The following is an 18,825-nucleotide window of genomic DNA, read 5'->3' as shown; positions in this document are numbered from 1 at the left end:
AGATGGACTGCGTCTCCCTGTCAGGCCTCACTCGGATCAGGTGCTGGGTCATCACCCACATCAGCACCTGCCGTGATCCGCAGCATACCTGGCTGTTGAACTTACCCCGTCTGTTTGCCTGGGTGCATTTCTGGCTCCTTCTCCTGGAATGTTGGCTCCTACAGCCGGCCCTGGCCTGCTGTGTGCCCTGCTCTTCCCCGTCACAGACCTGACACCCAAGAGACCCTCACTTCCAGACCCCGGCAGGAAAAGAACAAAGCCTCTAGCCAGCAGATGGGCAGCAGACCAGCACAGACATGTCAGCAAGGAAGACAGACAGGTGACAAAGAAGCCCATGAAAAGATGCTCCACATTATGAGCCACCAGGCAGAAGCAAACAAACCCATACGGAGACATCACTCATGCTCTCAGAACGGCCAAAATCTCAAAAGGTCACATACGATATAATTCTATTTATGTAGCATTTCAAAATGGAACTGGTTAGTGGGACAGAGGTTAAGGATGGGGGAAAAGGTGGAAGAGGGGAGGTGGGTGTGGCTATAAAAGGTCAACATGAGTCCTTGAGGTAATGGAACTGTTACGAGTCTTGACTGCAGTGATGGGAACGTGAGCTGGCACATGTGATCCTGTGTGCTTGTGTGTTTAAGAGCACAGGACTAAACACACACGAGTGCGGGTAAAACTGGGTAAAGGGTACTCGGGGTCTGTTGCATTTCTTTTTTGAACATTTATTTATTTATTTGGCTATGGCAGGTCTTGGTTTCAGGACACAGGGTCTTTTTTATTTGTCACAGCTTGGGGGCTCTAGTTCCCTGAGCAGAGGTCAATCCCAGGCCCCCTACATTGGGAGCTCAGAGTCTCAGCCACTGGACCGCCAGGGAAGTCCCTCTGTTTTATTTCTTACAACTGCAAGTGAGTCTGCAATGGTGTCAACGAAGTTTCCATTAAAAAAAAATACTTTCATACATAAAAAAAAAGAATATTTAAAAAATACAAACACACACAAAACCCTCAATAAATATCCTACAATGCCTGAGTGAAAGCCCTCTGATGCTCTCACCATAATTCACTGAGGTTTTCTCCCCTCCTGCTCTTATCCGATGCATTTTAACAAGGATGGATCCACCCTTTCCCCCTCCAGGGGAGGGGACAGCCAGAGCTGGGTGGCAGAGACCAGTGAAGCCAGAAGATCTGGGTCTTGAGGTCACACAGGGTCCCCAGCAGTGAGCATTCCGAGCCAGATCCCAGAAATGGCCCTAGGCTGGCCTGAGACCTGCAGCCTCCTCCGAGGCTGACAAGGTGCCTTCAAGGCAAGCGCTGCAGGTATGCTGAGACATTTCCGGCCTCTCAGCCCACACTTGCAGCTCCTGCCCTCCAGGGGAGTCCAGGGGCAGGTATCAGCTTCCCTTCTTCCAAGTCACAGGTCTATGAGGAGCTGGGGGGGCAGGGGGTGTACAGAAAGGACACCATGCTGGTGAGGCATCTACTTTCCAGCAAGCAGTGTTGGGTGCTTGGAGAGGTGCCATGTTTAACGCTCACATCCATCTTTCAGGGTTCCGTAGTAGGCCCTCCTGCAAATCACCCAGCTGAAGCACAAATCCTGGAATAGGTCTTTCTCATACCCTCTCACCAAGATCACCATGTTCCCATTTGGTGTGTTCTCTTTTGCCCAAAGCCAACAAGGAGTCAGCCCCGCTTGTCCACAATCAGGTGTGCACTGCTGGGCTTTGGCTGGAGGTCATTGGCTCCAGGGCGTTTCCCAGGTGGCTCAGTGGCAAAGAATCTGCCTGCAATGCAGGAGACATGGGTTCAATCCCTGGGTGGGGAAGATGCCCTGGAGGAGGGCATGGTAACCCACTCTAGTATTTTCGCCTGGAGAATCCCCTGGACAGAGGAGGCTGGCAGACTAAGATCCGTAGCGTCGCAGAGTCAGACATGACTGAAGGGACTTAGCATGCACACACGCATTGGCTCCAGGAAGGGAACGCCTGGGAGAATCTCCTGTCTGGGAGAGGGGATGACTTAGACCAGCGGTCCTCAATGTTTTTGGCACCAGGGACAGGCTTCGTGGAAGACAATTCTTCCATGGAATGGAGGGGGAATGGTTTGGGGATGACACAAGAGCATTACATTTACTGTGCACTTTCTATTATTATGTCAGTTCCACCTCAGATCATCAGGTATTAGCGCCCAGAAGTTGGGGACCCTCACTTAGACTCTGGGTGCCCGAAGCATCCCTCTAGCTTCAGCTCAGAGCCTCAGCAGGCCACAGAGTGGGAGGGAGGAGGGTTGGGGGGGGCGCTAGAATTTAATGCTCTTGTTTTGTTTTTGTGGCGTTGTTATGGTTACCTCAGCACCTGCTGCCAGCTCTCCTTTTACAAGAACGATCTATTGATTCCCTTTTAACTGAATTTATGGAAATTTAAAACATGAGTTAAAGAAAAATAAGAAACTATAGCACAAGTCGCAGCAGATAAGACAAAATCGGTGAAGGAATACAAACAGCTAGGAAACTCGCAGTCTGAGGGCTCCCTTGCTCAGCTCAGCTCAGAGAACTGAGTCCTCTGGGACTGGGTGTCCCACACATCAGCCACGCGCTGACCGTGGCTACTGAATGCTTGAAACGAGACTAGTCCAAATGGAGACGTGCCATTAGTGCAAATACACACTGGATTTCAAATTCTTCTTAGTAGGATAATAGCTTATCAACAATTTTTATATTGAGCACACATTGAAATAATATTTACATTGGATTAAATAAAATATATTACTTTAAAATTTTCTTTTTAAATTTACTTTTTTTTTAATGTGTCTGCCTGACCATTTAAAGTGACACTTGTGCCTTGCAATACACTTCTTTAAAAAAAAAGTTATTTATTTTTGGCCGTGTTGGGTCTTAGCTGCATCATGTGAGGCGCCACTGCAGCCTGTGGCTTCCGTCTAGTTGAGGTGCACAGGCTTGGCTGCCCCTGGCTTATGGGGTCTGAGCTCCCCGACTAGGAGTCGGACCTGAATCCCCTGCACTGGAAGGTGCATCCTTAACCACTGGACCACGAGGGAAGGAGCATGAAATTCCTTTCTACTGGCGGGCACCGTTCTAGACCTTCCTGCTGTGGGGCTGTGGGCAGCTTGCACACCAGGGCACACCCTACCCCCAGCTCCTCTCTCCCACCCAAGTCCAGACTAGGGTCCGTCAGAGTTGTTTCAGAAAGGTGGTCTGGTGGAGTGTGGAGGGGAACTGGGGCACAAGGAGGCCAAAGACCAGCTTGGGGTCTGCCCAGGTTGAGGGGAATACGGTGGAGCACGCAGCCAGGCGCAGGTGGTGGGACAGGTGGGGGCGCATTAGTGTGGTGGGTATTCAGGTTCTGCTGTACACGTGGGCAGCAATGGAAGGGTCAAGCTGAGTCCTCAGTGACTTTGCCATCGACACCATGGAGATGGCACAGGAAGAATACCCCCCGTGCCTTCCAGCTCCCCTCAAACGCGGTCCAGACCCTCCATGAGAACACTCCATTCTCAATCATCATCTGAGAGTTTTCACCACACCACACAAAGAAGCTGATCATTTTAAACAAACCACTGGGACCTCAACTGGGACATTCTACCTTGTGGCTCCCCACACCCCCAGCACAGGCCCCAGAGAGGCTAGCAGCCCACGGGGCAGCTGCTCCCGTGCAGTGCCCCATGCCCAGTCGGCACCGCTCCATCCTGTGGAGGCCCGTCTGGTCAGGCTGTTAGGGACACACCTTTGAGCAGCTGGCTCGGTCTTTGGGGTTCTTGTCAGCTGGGCTCCAGAAACCCCCCAAAGAGAACCTCAGAGAAGGCTTGGCAGAGGTGACCTGTGGGCACATAGGTGGCAGCCTTTGGGGTGAAAACACCCAGGCTCCTTTCCCCAGAGGTATAGTGATTGAGTTCACGCATGTGCAAAAGGCACGGCTAGCTTCTTCCAAATGTTTACAGGCCTCTGTGCATGAGAAACAGCATGAACGGCTTCTTAAGGGCCACCAGGACCCACTGGCATCTGATTCAGAAGCCACACCTAGCCGGGGAGGGAAGACTTTTGGGGTGCGGGGGAGGGAAGATTTCAAGCAGAATGATATTTTAGCCAAGTATGGTAGGAAGAGGTCTGTGGTCAACCAGACAGGGGCTTGAAACCTGGGCCCTTTTCTCCTGGCTGGGAGACCTTGGATGAAGTTCTTGACCACTCTGAGACTCATTTTGTGTGTGTGTGTGTGTGTTCAGTCGTTTCACTCAGGTCCGACTGTTTGTGACTCTATGGACTGTAACCCACCGGGCTCCTCTGTCCGTGGGATTTTCCCATGCAATGATACTTGTGTGGGTTGCCATTCCCTCCTCCAGGAGATCTTCCCAATCCAGGGATCAAACCCATGTTGTCTGTGTCTCCTGCATTGCAGGCGGATTCTTTCCACTGAGCCACGGGGGCAAGACCCAAGCCTCAGTTTGCTCATCTATAAAATAGGGATAATTCACAGGACTATGGGGGACGTTAGATGAGGTGACACACCCCGCCCCCAGCAGGGCTGATCTGCACTATTCCTCACCCTCTTGGTGCTGAGTGAGGGTCTGCCTGCCCCATGCAAGGGGCAGGGCCGAGCCCACGGCCCAGTGACGTCAGCAGGGGCACCCAGCTCGCTCTGCTCAGCTGGCTGCTCGTCAGAATCACTTGGGAAGTCTCCCCACCTCTGCCTTCCCCGGGGGCTGCATTACTGATTCAGTGGGACCTGCACCACTCTATTTTTATAAAGCTCGACAGTCAATCTGAAAGTGCAGCCAAGGTTTAGAGTGCTTATCCCACCAGATAGGAAATTCTGGGCCTTATCTGTGGGAGGAAGGGGTTTCGCATCCACACTCTCCCTTTCTCCCAGCGGGGCTGGGGAGGGGGCTGTCTTGAGCCCAGGGCCTGGGCCGGCAGGAACGCACAGGCTCCAGGTGTGGGGCTGCCTGGCGCCCTGACCCCATCCATGGGGACTGCTGCAGGCAGGCTCGTGAGCGCCCACTCGTCTTCGCTCGCTCTATTTCCATCACTCGGGACAGATGGCAGGAAGTGGCAGTGGGCGTCGAGTCATGCAGGCCCTAAGGATTTGCGATGGGAAGGCTTCGCAGGGGGAGGGGGGAGCGCTCAGCTCTCCTCCCACCCCTGGGCATCAATAGATGCCAGCCAGGCAGCCTGCCTCCTGGATGGGAGGGGAGGTGAGACTGTCGTGAGCCCCTGCAGAACTCACATGTGCACATAGGCATGCATACACACTCACACGCACACATGCCTGGGTGCTGCTCCACCCAGATCAGTGGAGCCGAGGAGGGGACCACTGGGTGGTCGCTGCCCTGCCTCTAATGCTGCCACCTCCGCTAGCACACCATCTCCTCACCTGCCCTTTGCTGCCCAGGCAATGAGGGCTTGTCACCAACCCAGGGGTGGACTTAAATTGCTCTCGGATCGCACTGTCCCATTGGGGTGCCCTTCACAGGCTCGACTCAGTAACCCAAAAATGACAACACTGATGCTCGCACCATTTACAGAGCTCTCGCTATGCACGGGGTCGGGGGAGGGGCGCTATGCCAAGCGGGTCGGTGGAGGATCTTATTTACCAAGGAGGAAAACGAGAAGACAGTGGAACAGAGAAGCTAAATAACTTGTCTGAGGACACACAGCTACGGCGTGAGGGGCCTGGAACTGAGCCCAGAGGCACAGCCGTGTTACTTCCGCAGCGACGTTCGCTCTTGGCTGGCCCGTCAATTCCAAATGCTGGGGGTGGGCTCTGTGACAGGCCAGGGGGCATACAGGTATGTAGGGGCAGGGTGATGTGCACTACGGCCCCCCCAGCCCCCACGGCTCAGCACTCGAAGAGGCGATGAGCATGTCTGCGGCGGGGAAGGGGATGGACACCGCCCACGCTCACAGGCTGGGGCTAGTACTGCCCGCTCTGGAGTCACTGCCCAGAGGGCCCATCTTGAGGCAAGATCATTTTTTTATAGCCGCACCCCGTGGCATGCGGAATCTTAGTTCCCTTACCAAGAATAGAACCCATGTGTGCTAAGTGGCTTCAGCCATGTCTGACTCTTTGCGGTGCTGTGGTCTGTAGCCCACCAGGCTCCTCTGTCCATGGGATTCTCCAGGCAAGAATACTGGAGTGGGTTGTCATGCCCTCCTCCAGGGGCTCTTCCTGACCCAGGGATCGAACCCACGTCTCTTGCATCTCCTGATCAGGGATCGAACCTGAGCCCCCTGCAGTGGAAGTTCAGAGTCTTAGCCACTGGAGCACCAGTGAAGTGCCGAGAGAGGATCTTCACACAGGGCCAGGCTGGACTGGTCACATGGCAGAGCAGCGGCGGCAGGCCTTGGGTTGATCCCTTGCCTGCCTCAAAAGGCATGTGCTGCGGGCCAAGGAGGGCAGGGCAGCCGAAGAGGCAGAGGTGAGGCCGGCAAAGACCAGCAGATGCTCTGCCTGGCTGAGCATGGTGCAGGTGTGGGCTGCCTGGTGGAGGGGAGCTCTGGGCAGAGATCTCAGGCTCAGAGTTGGGCCAGCTGGGGCACTGGTACAGGCCCTTTCAGCCATCCTTCTCAGGTCAGCTCAGCTAACCCCACATCCACCCCTCGCTCCGGGCCCGCAAGTCCCCTTGGCTTTCTCCCATCACGTGGATGCTCTGCGATGCTCCGGGATGTGGGCTGATCACAGCTGACAGATGCATCTGCCTGTTCCAGGGAAACATCAGTCAGCTGGAGATGGAGGAGGGGCTGCACAGTGACTCACTCCACACTGCACCCTCTTTTGCACTCTGTCTCCTTCCGGCCGGGGCTGCAGGGCCAGCAAAGGAAGGCGCGCCAAGTTCTTTCCCTTCTTTTCTCTTCGCCTTGGAAACCAGGGTTTCCCCTCTTCCTCACAGAGGCCACATTCAGGGCTGTGCAGATGCTCCTGGGCGGGGGATGGGGTGGGAGAGCAGATGGCCCCCCAGCCCCTGCTGGCGAAGCAGCAGATTTGGATAAGAAAAGGGCTCCTGGTGTCAAAACATTGGGGTCCTATCCTTTGGAGCCCCCAGAAAAGGGGATGTGGCTGGCTCAAGGTCACACGAATAATCCAAGAGACATGGTTGGTGTGGGGTCTGACCCATGTGTACTCACTGAAGTATTCAGAGGGTGCAGTAGGCCACAATTCCATGAGGCGAGCCCCCCAACTGGGGTGAGGCATCTCCTCAGTTGCCTGGTTACAGGCACATCCTCTCTCCCTGTAGCCTTCTCCCATGACATCCCTGTCCATCCCCCCAAGCCATAGGGAACTGAGCTTTGGAGTAAGACAGAGCAGGGTTCAAATTCCTGCTGTAACACTTTGTAGCTTGAAATCTAGGGCGGGCCTTAGTTTCCTCATCTGTAAAGTGGGTACAATACCAAGCACTACCTGGGGGGCCGCGTGGGGGTCCAGAGAGATAATCCAGGTACAGAGCCTGTTGGAAAGACCCTGGAGGGAGGAGTGGCCACTTCAGGGCTTCTGCCCTTCAGCCCTGGCCTTGTCCCAGCGAACAGTCAGAACCACTTCGCTCCCCATTTCAATTCAGTGTTGCGATTACTATACTTGGAAATAAGGGAAAAAATTAGGGACCACCTCCCACAAACTCCCTGCAAGAAGGCAGGAACCTGGGCAGGTAGAGGGTCCCAGTGGACATGCCAGGCCATGAAGACATCTCTCCCTGAAGATCCAGGAGCAGAGCAAGGGTTCTGCTTGCTCCTTTTCCCTAAGAGCTCAGGGAGTTCAAGTCCTGGTCCTGTGCGTGAGCTGCATGCCCATCCCCGTCACCCCCAACCCTGAGCATCATGTCTGTAAAAGGGGAAGTGGCAGGGCCCACCCTCCCAGGACTTTGTGAGGATCCACAAATGACAGTGACAGGCGATGAGGATGGATGAGTCAGGCCACCTCCCAGCCTGAGCTCCGAACTGTAGCCCCTACTGCCACTAGTGGTGGTGGCGGTTTAGTCGCTAAGTCATGTCTGATTCTTGTGACCCCACAAACAGTATGCAGCCCCTCAGACTCCTCATCCATGGGATTCTCCAGGCAAGAATACTGGAGCCGGTTGTCATTTTCCTTCTCCAGGGAATCTTCCTGCCCCAGGGATCAAACACGTGTCTCCTGCATCACAAGCAGATTCTTTACCACTGAGAGGAAGCTGATTTTTCATAATCTCCCTGCTGACCTTGGTGACAGTGGTGATCACTGTCCCTGCCTGGCCCACAACTGAAGGTATGGGGCCCGCTCCAGGCTCCAGCCAGGCCAGCTGTAGGGAGGGCACTGGCGGGCACCGGGGACCCACTGGGGCCTGGCTGTGAGAGAGGGCAGGGGCCAGTGTGGGGTCACGACAACCAAGGGAAGGGCCAGATGCACTTGGAGGATGGGAACCACTCACCACACTCAGCTAGCAGGGACAGGGCGTGACCTCCTGGCAGGCAGGGGCCAGCGGGGGGAAGGCGAGAGAAAGGGGATTGTCAGGTGGCTGGCGGACACAGCAGGCTGAATGCACACCTGCACGCAGCTTGACTCAGTCGAAAGCCCCACCTCTGCAGGTTCGGCAACCCGGCCAGCTGTGGGCACAGCCACGGGTGTGGCTGCGCATCGCAGGCTCAGACTGATGCCCGAGGATGCACGTGACCTGCGATGGCTGTGGCGCATGTGCACTGTGAGCCCATGGCATGTGCGCCTGTGACAAGGCTCTGAGTTTCTCTGCCCCTGCCCCGTCTGCCTGGAGGTGGCGGGGGAGACTTAGGGCGACAGGGGGAGAAAAACACCTTTTCAACACGCCCTGCCGGCATGCTCGAAGGGTCTCATGTCAGCACCTCTGCCGATCCTCCTGACACCAGTGCGTGATGGAGCAGACAGCGCAGGGGCGGGTGGCCCGGGGTCAGCAGCCACAAGCCCACCCTGGACTGCTTGTCCTCATGTGACAGAGAGGTAGGAATCCATCTCAGGGGGGAAGGGCATGGAGTTGGGGGGGAGACTGGCAGATATCGACCCAATATCCAATCTTCCTTACTCACAAAACCCTGATTTTATTAGAGGGTTTTGGGGTTTTTTTGCCCTTCCTTCTTTCTACTTCCTGCAGCCTGTGTGTGTTGGCTGGACCTCCAGCAGCCTTTCCGGACCTTAGGGTAACCTCTAGAATGGAAGCCAGTGAGACAGATGGAGCCTGAGTCCCTGCTGAGACAGATGGCACAGCCCCTGTGGGTCACGGGGCCTCCGTGCCAGCCCTCTGTTACCTCCCTCTGGATTTCTGTGTGAGAAACGCAAGCAAATGTGTTCAAACCACTGTTACTTGGGTTGTTCTGTTACAAGCAGCCAAATCTAATCTTGGTGTTTCTTCTTCCCTCCAAAGCAAGACTGTCCCAGACATGTGGGGAGGTGGCAAAGCATCACAGATTTTCTGAGTGTTCACTGTCTTCTGGGAGGGGGAAGCTTATTTTCCTTTTCCTCATTATTCTGCATTAATTATTCTTCATCCTTCCCAACTCCTTGACACCATCTCTTGAACTCTACTCTAGGCATTTCCCTTGCTTTCTCTCTCTCTCTCCAGCCTCCCAACAGCCCCAGAGTGGGAACTAGCCACATGTGTCCTTGTCAGCGGTCTTCTAGCCCTTCAGGAAGTGGATATTCATTAATTGCTTAGATAATTAAATGATGCACTCATTGACCAGCCTTCAAAGGTTAAGGCACCCCCTCCCAGCATTCAGCCGTTACCCGGCGCTAATGAGTCGGAGGCTTGGGGTCAGCACTCTGGCAATCATCCCAGGGACTTAACTGAACCACATGGCTGACCCCAAGCTACTCCTCTGTCCAGCTTCTGTTCCACAAACACCTAAAGCCCTTGCCGTCTGAAGGGCGCCCCAGGAGCCTAGCCTCCCAGGCAGGACACCCCAATACTTACTTTTCCCACAGCGACCCTACAGGGGACAGCAGGGAATGGAGTCAAAGATGGCACAGTAAGGCTCCCTGGTCCAGGGTAAACCCCCGAAGCCCCCACTCCCCAGCCCTGGGCGAGCGCCCAGCCCCGCCAGAGCCTACCTTGGCCCGCTGCATCCTGGACAACCGCGAAAACTGTTGCCGGCTTCCCCGCCGGCTTCCCCTCCGCGCAGCCGAGGAGAACGGGACTGCCGGCCGCGCGGGCAGCTGCCTCATGTTTGCAGCGACCCAGACGCAATTGCTCCCGGCGGCTCCTCGCCCGCCCCCTGCCCACCGTCCCCGCCCGAGCGCCGCTGCCTAAGCTCCGCCCCTTCTGCTGTGAGTCGATCCGCGCTCAGCCTCCCTCCGCGCGCACCTCGCCCCTTCGCTCTCTCTCATCTTTCCCGTCCCACTCCCGGTCTCCCTGCCCCGCTCTCTCTGTGTAAACCGTTCCCAGTCCGGTCTCCCTCCGGGTCGCCCCTCTGCCCCTGTCACCCAGGGTCTCTGTCTATGCCCACCCTCCATCCCATCTATGTCCTTCTCTGACACGCTCTCCGCTCCCTAACCTTGGAAGGGGGAAGGTTGGGGGTGTGGAGAAGGCCCCGGCAGGGAATGGAGGAGCTCACACAAGCTCCTGCCCGACGGAGGGAAGGACAGCAGCGCAGCACGGAACCTCCCAGAGCATCTTCCCGAACAGGCCAGCTCCTTCCGTCCTGGCTGCCCCCTCCCTCAGGCTACCAGTCCTTACGGACAACGGGTGGAGTGACCCCACCCCCTGCCTGTGAGCTTGGGCCTTCACTCAAGGTGGGCTTTGGAGAGGGCTCTCTCTGGTCTCCCTCCAGCAGCCCTGAAGGTGACCTCTGGGCACCCCCGGCATCCAGAGCACGCTCCTAGTGGGGACATAGTCCCCAGAGCATAGCTCTGGGAGCTGGGCCCTCAATGGCCTCAGCGATGGGGACTCACCACCCAGAGATGGTGACGGCTACCAAGGCCACATCACGTGGGTCACAGGCCAGGGGGCCTTCAACCTGTTTCACCTGTGCCCCCCTCACCTGTCTCCTTTCACCCCACATGGGGACTTGCCATGGGGGGAGCTCTCCCCAAACCTGAACTCCTTATACTCTCCAGGGAGCCCAGCATCTCTCCCTGCTGTCTGTGTCTGAGGTCGGGACCACATCAGGGCAGCTGAGGGACCTGGCTGGACCTTCCGGGGGCAGATGTGGAGGAAAGGGGTGAGGGTCCCTGGACATCCTGGGGAGGGAGTCTCCCCTCCTGCAGACTTCCTGCAGGAGGGTAGACTCCGGGGCATTTGCTCAGCCCCCAGGGGAAGCGCCCAGGAACCAGATGCCCAAAACCTCAGCCAAGTTTCCCTTTTCTGCACCCCAGGAAGGAGCCAGCCTGTGCCACTGGTTCCCATGGAAACAGAGCCCTGAGCCACCCCCTCCTCTGTGCACTTGCACACCCGTCTCCATTTGTGTGTGTGTGTGTGTGTGTGTGTGTGTGTTTGCACCAGCCAATCAGCTCCAACTTTCAGGTTCTGGGAGGAAGAAAAGTCTGGAGCAGTTGACCCACCGAGGGAGGAGGAGTTTGGACTGCCTGGGCCTCACACCGGGGAGGGACTCAGTGGACCCAGAAGCTGACCACGGCGGCACCCTGGGCAGAGGTGAGTGCAGGCCCCCTGCAGCTATCGGGTCAGGGCAGAGGCTGAGCTCCTTGACAGCCTGGAGACCTGGTGATCTCTGCTCTGAGCAGTTGGCCCCCTGCCAAGCACGTTGAGTCCTCACAGTGGCCTTGGCAGGGAAGTGTCATTATCCCTGTGGATGATGAAAGTGAGAACCAGAAAAGGTAAAGGATTTGTCCCAAGTCACTCAGTCATGTCTGACTCTTTGCAACCCCATGGACTGTAGCCCAGCAGGCTCCTCTGTCCATGGGATTCTCCAGGCATGAATACTGGAGTGGGCTGCCATATCCTCCTCGAGGGGATCTTCCTGACCCAGAGATCAAACCCATGTCTCTTATGTCTCCTGCATTGGCAGTCGGGTTCTTTACCATTGGTGACACTGGGACCTAGAAAGTGACAAAGCTGGTACACAAAGCCCGTTACTTCCATCTCTAAGTGATGTACGCGGTTAAGACCCTGCCGAACCTCCCATGCTGCACACATCAGCTTGGGAATGTGCCAGTCGCGCTGTCCAAGACAGACCTGGCCATAATTGTGGCCTAGTCAGCATGAGGCAGGACCAGAGAAGGCCCCCATCCCCACTCCTGGTTTGGGGTGAGGGCTGAACTTCCATTACCAGATATGCTTTCTTCTGAATTCACAAATTAATGAGCTTCAAGGAGCTCATCTTACGAAAAAACCCAAATGAGCTTTTTTAGCCAACCCAATACAACAAAACAGGGCAGCTGCCCACATGCCGCTCCCCCCCCCCCCCCACCAGTCCTCTACCACCTTGGGCCTGGAGAACCTCCAACCGTAGCTGCCACCAAGGGTGTACTCCTCATAAAACACACATGATGCTCGCCTGCATGATCTGTGCCCCCCATCTCTTTTTTCCCCAGCACCCACAGGGGTTTTTCTAGAGCACTCTGAGCTGGTCCCCCCCAGGCCTGTGAGAGATGCAGGAATGAGAAAGGTTAGGAGAGCGTGGAGGTCAAGGACAGCCCGGAGCAGAGCTCCCCACATGGGCCTCAGCAAGCCTAGCAGTGGTACGGACATGTAGGCAGCGGCTAACTCTCCTTGTGAAAGTCTGGGAGTTTTTGGAGATTCTCTGGCAGTGCATCAAACCCAAGAAAGGTTAAGAAAGACTGCAGAAGGGCCTCACTTTGTCAGCTGCGATCCTCAGCCTCATGGGTCTCAGCTGTACTTTCCCTTGTGCTGGGGGGTGATGAGCCCCAGGAGTTTGGAAGCGGGAATGGACCATTTCAAGCCTGGAAGAAGGTTGAGTAGCTTGCATTTGAGAGGAGGCAGTGGCAAGCCATCTGAACCAGCTGGGGGCCTCACTCTAATCCCATCTTGGTGAGGGCTCACACTGACCTACCCACAAGCCTTGGGAGTCTTCTGGACCTTCCTCTATTGCTGCAAACAATCCCCTTCACTTCCAGACCCAAGGCAGATTCTTCCTGCAATGCCGGAGACCTCGGTTCAGTCCCTGGGTCCAGAAGATCCCCGGAGAAGGAAATGGCAATCCAATGCAGTATTCTTGCCTGAAGAATTCTATGGACAGAGGAGCCTGGTGGGCTACAGTCCATGGGGCTGCAAAGAACTGGACATGACCGAGTGACAATACTTTCTTTCCAGATCCAACTTCAAACCCTTCCTCCTTGGTACCTCAAACCTGGTTTCATGGAGTCCTCACTCTGTATCTTTTTTCCAGATTCCTTTGAGCCCTGGTTCTGCTTACCCCTGGCTGAGGGGCACAGGAGACAGACAGTACAGTTTCAGGGTTTAGGTCCTTGCTCCACCAAGAGCCCCTACCGTGAGGAAAGCCTCTCTGGGTAGTGGTGGGTCTCCCCAGGCAGGTGGAGGCCCCTCCCCACAGGAGTTCAAGAAAAGTCTGTTGCCCTCAAACAGTGCTTCCCTGAAGGCCACAGCACCCAGGTGTCCCGTGAGTCGGCATAGCTGTGGCATTGTCTTACTTGTCTTTATTTGTCTTTCACTGCCTGGAAACCTCTTCTGCTGCCCGCCTTTCCGGGGCTGGATGGAAGCCCTGACAGACCTGAGATGATGCTTGGTAGGGAGATACAGTGGTTCACTTCATCTCACCAGACCGTCCCAGCTCTGGTCCAGGCCTCGGCCAAGGCCAGCCATTCTGGCGCACAGCCGGAGTCTCTGCCCAGCTCTGGGGGCAGGGCACGGCTTCCCGGTGGATCCGTCCTGGGCGGTGCTCTGGGTTTGCCCAAGGTTGAAGGTCGGAAGCTATATGCCTGCTTCCTGGCCATCACTGGGCACCTCCGCACCTTCCCCCTGGTGCCACGTGGTCCTCACACCTTCCCGCATACGTCATGTGGATCTCGGTGGGGGGAGGCCAAGGAGACTGCACACCCCCAGGCAGACCATCTCCCCTCCGCTGGGGCCTGTGCACACTCCAGGCAGCCTCCACGCTGAGCCTCCCTCACACGGGTTCCTTGTCTGGCTCACTGGCCTCTCCTTGGCTCTGTGAGAGAGCGGCCAGCTTGTCTCTTGCTCTCTAGACCTTGAGGTGGGGCTGGGGCATCAGTTGGCTGGGTTCCTCAAACTGCAGGGCGTCCTGGGAAGCCCCGAAGATGGTCTTTTAAAAAACAAACTATCTTTGGCTGTGCTGGGGCTTCGTTGCTGCACAGGGTTCTCTGATTGTGGCGAGCAGGGGCCACTCTGGTTGCAGTGACAGGCTTCTCGCTGCAGTGGCTTCTCTTGTTGTGGAGCGTGGGCGCCAGGCATTCAGGCTTCAGTAGCTGCAGCTCAAAGGCTTGGTGGCCGTGATGCACAGACTTAGTTACTCCTCCGCTTGTGAAATCTTCCAAGACCCGGGATCGAGCCAGGCTCCTGCTCTGGCAGGATTCTTATCCACTGAGCCACCAAGGAAGCCCTGAAGGTTTCCTTTAAAGCCCCTTCCTTCTGGCTGGATGTGAAGGGAGGGCTCCCCCCGTTGTGTTCAGCTCGCCACCCCCTAAAACTCCCCCTCAACCTCAAAGCCTGACTCCTGGGTACCCCTAGTGTGGGGAGGGTTCAGGCTATTGAAATTCTGCATCACCGCTGGGCAAAGGTTGGGGCCGGGTGGGGTTATCTCTGCGTACACCGCACCTTCCCCTCGCTGGGTATTGCGGTGCTGTGTTTGTAAGAGAGGGGACTGTTACCTGCTCCAGGAGTGGTGCATCCCGGAAGTGCAGGAAGGATTAGGGGCCACAGAGAAGGGGCTTCATGCCAGCAGCACGGTGTCACCTGAGTTATAAAGAGCCACCATTATCAGTTGTTTCTTTGGGGTAAGTTGTGTCCTTTCTACTCAGCCCACATCCAGCCCTGTGCCTCAGTTTTCTCAGCCATGAACAGGTGATAACAAGTGTCTACAGCTCTTAAAGGGCTTCCCTGGTGGCTCAGCAGCAAAGAATCTGCCCGCCAAAGCAGGAGACTTGGGTTTGATCCCTGGGGTCAGGAAGATCCCCTGAGGAAAGAAATGGCCACCAACTCCAGTATTCTTGCCTGAGAAATCCCATGGACCCAAGAGCGTTAGCCTATTAACAATGTTGTGATAGTTTCAGGTGGAGAGCGAAGGGACTCAGCCACACCTACACAAGTCTCCATTCTCTCCCAAACTCCCCTCCCATCCAGGCTGCCACATAAGTTGAGCAGAGTTCCTTGTGCTGCATAGTAGGTCCTTGTTGGTTATCCATTTTAAATATAGCAGTGTGTAATGGCCATCCCAAACTATCTTTACCCCGTTCTTCGCCCCCGGTTCTCTGTCTGTGAGTGTTTCTGTTCTGTAAGCAAGCTCATTTGTGTCCGAGATGAGGTGGTGAGACAGCACCACCGACTCAATGGACATGAACTTGAGCAGCCTCCCAGGGACAGCGGAGGACAGAGGAGCCTGGTGTGCTGCGGGCCCTGGGGTCACACAGATACACACTCTGTCTCCCTACAGAGTGACGTAACAACAGCAATCTCTGCGTCGTCCCTGAGAAATGCTTAGCACACTTCCTCGTTTATACTCAGAACCCAGTAAGTGAAACTGTCCCCTCAGGTAGCCTCAGCGGGCCCCTGGCCATCTGACTCTTGCACACCTGGAGCCAAGCAGAACTACCCTGGCCAGCCACCTGGGGCCTGGCCCATGTGGCATTTCTCTGGCAGAATCCGCCACCTGTGGCTCATGGCCTGTGCTCTGGGGTGGCCAGGCTGGCAGAACTCCCAGGGCCTCCCATCTGTCATCTCTTCTGCCACAGTGATAGCAAGGACACGTGGATCACATCTCCTTGGAGACGGGCCTCCCTCCCATCCACCCACAGGGAACGTGGGCTGGCAGCGTGCCCAGGAGGAAACCTCCAGGGCCACCAGGGTCAGGGCATGTGAATCCAAGTCCTGGCGGGACTTCAGCTTATGGGACCTTGACTCAGCCACAGAGTTTCTCAGAGCTTCACCTGCTCAACAGTGAAACAAGGATGACACTCTGCCCGCTTTGGGGAATGTCGTGAGAACAGATGAGACTGCAGACCTCGAAGGGGCTTTGTTTACACATAAAGGATGAGCAGTTTAGGATCCCAGCATTTTAAAAACTGGGAAAATATGTAGTTCATTTCTCCCCGTGGCTATTTCTGTCACCTGCTGAGCGCCACCCTCACCCGCAGCTTATCAGAGCCTACAGGTGATGCTCCCTGAACTGAGCTTCTTTGAAAGTCCATGTTCAGTGCACTAGGCCAAGGTTTCTAGATACTAAGTTCAATGAATGGCAGCCCTTCCCAATTCACAGGGGAAAAATCAGCTAGTTTTTTAGGGCTATTAGTTCTGATCACGTTGGACTAGGTAACTTGGACTAAATTCCCAACTGAGGACAACTAAAAGCTGCTCAAAAAATATTTTTTGAAAGTTTGATTCAGGGGTGAGTGCTCAGTTGCTTCAGGTATATTCAACTCTTTGTGACCCCATGGACTGTAGCCTGCTGGGCTCCTCTGTCCATGCCAGTCTCCAGGCAAGAATGCTGGAGTGGGTTGCCATGCCCTCCTCCAGGGGATCTTCCTGACTCAGGGATCGAAACCAAGTCTCTTGTCTGCTGCATTGGCAGATGGGTTATCACTGGCACTACCTGGGAAGCCCTTGATTCAGGGGTACCAGGGAGCAAACAAGGCAGTAAAAAGCCATAGGACCAAGATCTGGAAAAAGAAAGAAACCCAGAGACATCTGGGGCTACTTTCTCCCTAAAGAATCTGGTGATGCAGCAAAGATGCTGAGCGGAGCTGTTGACAGCCTCTGGATCTAAGGAGGTCAAAACTGGGGCCACCAAGAGCAGAGGGGTTGGCTAAAAAATCCTTCATGCTTTAGGTTGAGACCTGGATGGTTTCATCCCCAAAGTATGAAAGAACTGGAAACAGACAAGTGCTCCAAGGCACTGCAAATCATCTCAGTCCCTGAAAGCCAATTAAAACAACTTGGTTTGCAAGTTGTTGGATCACAAGCCATCTGTCCAATGTATACATAATCCTCATAGAGCAAGTTAACCTCATTCTTCCTCAAATTAGTTCTATAGATTTACAGATAAAATATGTGGCACTTACTTTTTTCCAAGTAGGAAAGGAGACAATACTAACAAAAACCAAGAGAAACAATAGACAATAGAAATAGGCTCACAGAGGCTCCTTATTAGGGAGTTACTGAACTTAAACTATACCTAGTTTGGTCAAATATATAAAAGACAGGCAATATTGATAGAGGACTAGAAATTATTTTTTAATCATTTTCTATTTTTATCCCATCAATTTCATTCTTAAAATGCAAGGTGCTACAGTTCCCTGTGCAGGACAACAGATGAAAAGCAAGCCAAGAATTGTTCTGGGAAAAGCCAAAAAGAGGCAAGTGTGCCACATTTAAGGATTCTGGTCTGAGAGTGTGTTGGCAGTAGTGAAAATGGAAACACCATCCCAATTTCTAGTAGCAATTTGTTGCTGGTTTGTAAGATGCAATTAAAAATAGACACCCCCTGGAAACTCAGTAGATTCTTATCTTACAGGGCTTTGCTCCTCTGAGCAGGAACCTGTCTCCCTCTTCGCTTGTATCTGCCCAGACCCAGCTCTGCCCTGGCCCAGAGTAGTCATGGCAAAAAAAAAAAAAAAAAAAGAGAGAGAGAAATAGCAGCATTTGAGCACTTGTCTTGTGCCAGTCCCCTGCCAAGGTGTTTGCACACATTGTTACATTATTTACAACCCTGTGAGATGGCTATGGCTCTTTTCCCATTTTACAGGTGGAAAAACTGAGGTCTGGAGGACCCATGGATCATGTTCAAGGTACCCTGGTCACCATACACTAGAGCCCAGAGTGAAGCCAGGTCTGACTGCTCCCAGAGTGGGCCCCACCCCCACCTGCTCATTGTTGGGGTGACCCCTGGATGCCTGTGGTCAGAGGAGGCCTTGAAGTTCCCTCTCCACACTCATTGAACACCAACCACATCCAGGGCCCCAGCCTGGGAGAGCTAAAAGACCCAAGGCCAAGGCTTAGCCCAGTGAAAACACTTTAATGGATTTGAGGTCCTGTCCACTTCCTGTTCTCTCTCTTCCTCTTCCCCACTTCCAGAACTCAGGATCTGACACAAAGATGGAGATGGGATGACACCCGGCCACATGCATGGGACTGAAGGAGTAAGGGCCATCATGCAAAATCTTCTTGTGGCCACCAGATCTCTCCAGGAAAAGCTGGGAAGCTGTCAAAGAGGCTACTTTCTGGGGTGCCAAGAGTGAGCCCCCACTGCAGCCCATACCCTAGGTCCCTTCCTAGGAAGCCAGTGCTCAGAGAAGGGCAGAGGGGTAGCAGCATAATTCCCAGCCCAAGGTGCAGGCTGGGGCTCAGCCTTCACATGGGCCTCCTGCACCCCCGGGGGCCAGAAATCCAGGCTGGGGTCAGTGGAGGGATGGTCCCAGGGCCCTAGGAATGGAGGGCTCAGGGGCCATGAGGTAGAGCCTGCAGCTGGCCCAGGCTTGCTCAGTGGCTTTACCTGATCAGTGTGGTTGGGCAGGAGGGGTCTCGGGGTCAGCAGGTAGTGGGATAAGGTAAAGAGGGGGCACAGGAGGAAAGGGCTTCCCAAGGGAAGGAAGTGAGGGCCAGGGAGGGAACAGAGCAAAGAGGGCAAGTGGGGGGCCAGAGGAGAGGAGGGAAGTGAGCAAGGAGCTTGGAAGGGGCATGGGACAGCACGGGGTTGAGCAGGGT

General features: G+C 54.9%; 1 protein-coding gene and 1 long non-coding RNA gene across 4 annotated transcripts in view; one reads left to right on the top strand and one right to left on the bottom strand.

Moving 5' to 3' along the window:
* The window catches only part of KCNIP3 (potassium voltage-gated channel interacting protein 3), a 92,811-nt gene extending 82,557 nt beyond the window's left edge, over nucleotides 1-10,254 (bottom strand). Inside the window, exon 1 of the mRNA XM_070474263.1 lies at nucleotides 10,065-10,254. Within this exon, the coding sequence (XP_070330364.1) occupies nucleotides 10,065-10,178 (114 nt within the window). The 5' untranslated portion in view covers nucleotides 10,179-10,254. The remainder of the gene's footprint in view (nucleotides 1-10,064) is intronic.
* On the top strand, nucleotides 8,708-18,697 carry LOC139037493 (uncharacterized). Of its 3 annotated transcripts, none has more exons than XR_011490354.1 (4): nucleotides 8,708-8,957; nucleotides 11,476-11,604; nucleotides 17,867-17,909; nucleotides 18,196-18,697. It is a non-coding gene; the product is annotated as an uncharacterized lncRNA (long non-coding RNA). The 3 variants fall into 3 exon arrangements; XR_011490353.1 differs by lacking the exon at nucleotides 8,708-8,957 and adding an exon at nucleotides 10,153-10,280; XR_011490352.1 differs by lacking the exon at nucleotides 8,708-8,957 and adding an exon at nucleotides 10,296-10,745.
* The last annotated feature ends 128 nt before the right edge of the window (nucleotides 18,698-18,825 follow it).

This window comes from Odocoileus virginianus, chromosome 2, assembly GCF_023699985.2.
Source record: "Odocoileus virginianus isolate 20LAN1187 ecotype Illinois chromosome 2, Ovbor_1.2, whole genome shotgun sequence".
NCBI lineage: Eukaryota > Metazoa > Chordata > Mammalia > Artiodactyla > Cervidae > Odocoileus > Odocoileus virginianus.
Note: the sequence above shows the minus strand (reverse complement) of the source record. Positions and strands in the feature narration are given on the sequence as shown.